The 5,248-nt window shown below is 25.0% G+C and overlaps 1 protein-coding gene across 1 annotated transcript; it reads right to left on the reverse strand.

Moving 5' to 3' along the window:
- Positions 1-809: 809 nt before the first annotated feature.
- On the reverse strand, positions 810-5,204 carry LOC111617154 ((E3-independent) E2 ubiquitin-conjugating enzyme-like; the record flags this gene model as incomplete). Its single annotated transcript, XM_023358480.1, has 5 exons — positions 810-1,171; positions 2,809-2,888; positions 2,991-3,112; positions 4,214-4,274; positions 5,001-5,204. Coding segments are annotated over 5 exons (588 nt in total), but the record flags the coding sequence as incomplete, so codon positions are not given.
- Positions 5,205-5,248: the final 44 nt, after the last annotated feature.

A 5,248-nucleotide genomic window follows, 5' to 3' on the forward strand; every position in this document is an offset into this window, starting at 1 on the left:
GTCACAAATATATTTGTTACTAGTTCATCTTTTATACCTTTTAATTTTTCTAATATTACTAATGGTTCTCAATGGTAGAACTGTAACTAAAACTTCTTCAAGTATAATAGCATCTTTGTTATTGTAAGTAGCAAACAGAGGAAGTTAGAAGTAGATTACTTGTAATCTATTTTTTACAATATACTTTCTTTCAAAGAAACTATATTTCAGAACAGATTTTGAAAGATTGAAAATATTAAATCTGATGTTAAATAAATTAAAAAAAAGTTAATTTTTTTTGCTTTCTCATTGAGAAATATTTTTATATATCAAAAGGAGATACATCTGAAAACTAAGTAAATATTTCCTACTAAATCAAGATGCCGATTTACTCAGTACAAGGCTTATAAATATTACATTTAAAAATTGAGTTTTAGGTTGCTATTGAAATAAATTCTAAATAAGTTTCTAAAATGTTTTTACTTTTTGTAAATTATGAAATGTAGTCAAATATCCAGTAACTTTCTGTAAATGGTCTGTTGAAAGATTTAGAGCCAGATACAAAAAAAAAATGACCTGAAATGCTATTATTTTATAACAGTATGAGTATAAAGTTAAAATCTTGGATCAAATAGTAAGAAACTTCTCAGTAAAGACAGATTAAAGATTGTCACTTTATGCATTATTTGTATACATTAATATATTAGATATTTAAAAATGGTAGAAAAGACGTGTCAAATGACTAAATAAGAAAATACAACTTTGATAATATGTAAAAATTTTAAAAAATTAAGCATGGAAAGGGTGTTTTGTCAAAAGTAAATACTTCACTCTGTATTAAGTGTAATAATGTAAAAAAATACAAACATTTGAGATTGAAACTTTTATTAAGTTATATAATATTTTAAGTAAAACTAATGTATGCAATAACAGTTTCACAAAGAAAGTTTTGCATTAGTTTTACAGAATATTGAATATGAGAACTGATTAAAATGATTGCTACAGTCCTAAGTAGCATAAAGTAGCTGCAATTCTAGTGTAATTATTATTTTACATATAAAAATTAAATTTTCACCTACTTTCATTTTTACTGTACATTTCTTTAAAGAGTGTGGGTGAAGTGGGAGATGTAGGATGATCTATATTCCAATTATCAGATATTTCCAACCAATGTTCTAACCGATTGACTAATCTGAAAGTAAAAAATTTTTATAAATAAGTAAAATAAAATATTATCTACTATTCTATTGAATATACAGTGTATTTAGTTAAATCAATGTAAAGAATAAAAACAATTAATAAAACAACAACTTGCTAACGAACATTTTAACCTTAGAAAGAATTAATATTTTGATATCAATAATTAATCCATAACCTTTTAAAAACTTAGAATGTGCAAGAGGATTTACAGTAATTTGGTAAGGCAATAATTATTTTATACTATTAGAATCTGTTTAGTAGTATAATTTCTGTATGTTAAAAAATTCAGTGATCAATATTATAATATAGCACGTAACCATCATATAAGCCAGTTTACAAAACTTTATATCAAATGTTTAAATTCTTTTTTGAAATTTTTAAAAATATATTTTCAAAAACTATCCAGAGACAATAAATATTTTTAAAAAGTTTTAATAAAGATTTTTTTCTACCGTTTTTGAAACCATTATTAGTAATGTAGAAAAAAAAGAATCTTGAGTTTTTCTACTCAAATCTTTTGAGTTTCTGATGTTTATATTAAGTAGCACTATGCCACCTGATAAATGTACATTGAAACATTTTACATTTTAGCCATTTTTTATAGTTTTATTATAAATTTTTTGTTTTTTACCTTTTGTCAACTTTTCTATATTTTAGCAAGTTTTACCTTTTTAGTTTTACAGTTTCACTTGTTTTACTCCTACATTTTTTAATACTTAGTTATTCCAATGGCCACTATTAGATATCATTACAGGTTTACCATGTTATACACTATGGACTGATAAAGGACAAATAACCCAAAACACATTTCCTTTCATAACAAAATGCAAAATAAAGTCTACTTTTTCCATCAACAAAAGTTTTCTATGTGATAAGTTCTCTATAGAAATTGTGTGCTTAATTCTAAAGAATTCTTTTTTTTTTTTTTTAATTTTTCTCAATTCACTCCTACTAGAAGATAAATCATATACTGCATACATTGTTTTATTTATTTTACACTAAGAAAGCAGAGAGTTCAGTATTCATTGAATAAGAACATTATTATATTCATTTTTCCAAGATATTATTTCAAGATTTATGAACTCTCTAATGAAATTTAAATGTTCAAGAAGCCTAAAATTATTTCAACAGAAATATTTTTGGATTTATCATTTAATCATCAATAATTTAAACTTTCATTTTTCCCCTTATTCAAAAGAATAATGTTTTCTTTTAACAGTACTATAAAAGCTGTTAATGATATTCATTATTAGATAACTGTCATATTCTTTGGAATATGGAAAAGGTTCAGGTTTAAATCTGAGATGGTATGATAAATCCTGAAAATATTTTGATTAAAATAATTTTTGGCTACTTGATGAAGATTTAACTAATTTTAGAAAAATTTATTCAAAGACAAGATCTCTTATTACATATGTTCTGATGTTTCATCTAAGTACAAATAATGTGTATATGCAATATATTATTTTTCCATATCTGCAAATGGTATTAGAAAATAATATAATTTTAATTATTTGTTAGTTATTTCTCATTTATATTTATTTTACAAACAACAGGTCTAGTTATTCTGTAATATTGATAGTATATATTTCATTTTAAATTACATCATCTATTAAAAAACATATATACCTTAAAGAATGTTGACTGAAATGTTCTAATATTTCTTGCTGGAAACTTTCTGGTGGATTCTGGATTAATTTACTCATAGACTAAGAAACAAACAATTTTTCTTACAAATTCATTACATCTAAGCAAAAAATTCTAAATGTCCTGATAATTTTCCATAATATTAACATATTTTTTCAACAAACCTGGATTAATTTTAATACAACCATTTCATTGTACATACGACTATTTTCTCTCCCTAACTGGGTACCCCGTTGCCTTTCATAACCAGCTTCATTAAAATAAGGTTCTGAGACCAAAATTAAACCTGAATAAATAAAATAATGATTAATTAGCACAGCAAAATTCTATATTTATGTTTAATGAGTATAATTACACTTACTATTTTTAAATGGTTTATATGCAATCAACCATCATTATATACACAAGGTGCAATCAAAAAGAAACTGAATTTTGTCTATTAATATTTTATATTTAACTAATTTAAATCTGGCTGCCATCCCTTTTAAAGTAGTTCCTCTTATATTTATAGAGCAATCAAACTTTTATCAAACCTCAACCAATCCTCGGAAGTCATTATTTTGAAAATTCCAAGGCACCTGTTGTGATTGGAATGGATCTCCTCAATCACATCAAAATGCCATCCCTTGTATTTTGGTTTTACTATAAAGAATAAAAAGAAGTCACAAGGGAGTAAATCCAGTGAATGAGAAGAGTGGGGAAAGATTCATGCTCTTTTTGCCAAAAAACTTATTTTTTGAAAGTTGTATGTGCAAACATTGTCAGGGTGGAGCCAGGTTTGGCTGTGCTACAGTTCTGATCTTTTGCAATGAACATCCTCATGCAATCATCTCAAATTGTTGCAATGAAAGTCTTAATTCATTCTCTGACCAGGAGGAACAAATTTCTGATACACAATTCCCTTTAATTGAAAAAAAAACAATTAACATGCTTTTTCGTCTTGTTCCTGATGTTCCTTGCCTTCTTGGGTCTCAGAGTGTGTGGTTTCACATACAGCTTAGTTACCATAGGCCTCCCAAAATATTTCAAATATCTCTAATAGATTTCTCAAATTTAATGCAAAATTTGCTCAATTTTCAAGTTCATTCCCAAATTGCAGAAAATGTTTCAAAACTGCATGTAGTAGGTATTCCAATTTGAAAAACTCAATGCCACTTACCAGACTGATGCTCACATTTGGCTTGGTGGAAAAAAAACAACTTCCCTATTGCTAATTAGTGGTAACAGTCTGGTTTCTTTTTGATCACACCATATAATTTAAATTAAATGTTACCATATAAGAATAATGTTACTGTATCTTTATTTATGTTAAATAAATAAATATATGGTAACATTTTTATGAACATCTAAGGGTGAAAGTTTGTTAAAATTCATGAAAATAGCAAACCTTGGATAGATATTATAACTTGAAGGAGACTAGATGTAGATGAACACCACATCTCAGTACCCTATTAAACAATTAATTTCAGATTTAATAATGTAGTTAATAAATTTTAACACACACAAAATAAAAATTGTTTACAAATTTTATTTTAATGATAAAAATTAATACTACTTTTTATCATCATTAATCTTAAATATAATTATTATAAAAAACTTCCGTAAACTATTTTATAGTTTATTTAATAATTTTATATTTGTTTTTATGTTCATTTGAAAGTTTTACCTAAATTTCATGTAAATTAATTTTAATTTAAAAATCAAGAGTATTCATTTGTGGGAAAATAATTTATTTTTATAAAATATTACTTCAGTTTATAATACTTAAAAAATTAATTTAAGATTTCATCCCCAATACTTACAAAAATTTCAATTCAATGCCAAAAATTTTTTGGAAGAATTTAAATGTAAAAATTTTCATTATCTTTTAGCATTGATTTTAATTCTGTACTTAATATATTTTTGTATATAAATCTACATTTCTTGACATAAGTATACAATATTTTAAAAATAGCATCTTAATACATAAAATTGTGTGTCATCTTGTTCACTTTTCATCAAATATTTGTCAAAACAAAGAAATCACATCAACTATTTAGACTAAATGTGACAACAGTATATGTTTAATAATATGATACTGTCAATTGATTTAAATTAATAATAAGTAACTACAACATTTACTATTGAAGATTATTAACACACCTTTTAAACATTAAAAAATATTGAAAGCTTACCTTTCCTCCCCAGGTACCAAGCAAACTGACACAAACTTTACCACCTTCATAGAGATTAGGATTAAGCCTATCTGAACAATAAGATATGTAGTGACAAAGAGGTGGAATTTTAGGATAGTCAGCTGGAAGTTGAAAATCAAACAGAAAAATACCATCTTCATAAGGTGTGCGTTTAGGTCCTTTAATAAGGACAGAATATAAATCCTAATAATGCAAATGCAAATTAATAAAATAATATTTAAAAATGA

Source organism: Centruroides sculpturatus, unplaced genomic scaffold (genome assembly GCF_000671375.1).
Source record: "Centruroides sculpturatus isolate CEXI.00-Female unplaced genomic scaffold, Cexi_2.0 scaffold4990, whole genome shotgun sequence".
Lineage (NCBI taxonomy): Eukaryota > Metazoa > Arthropoda > Arachnida > Scorpiones > Buthidae > Centruroides > Centruroides sculpturatus.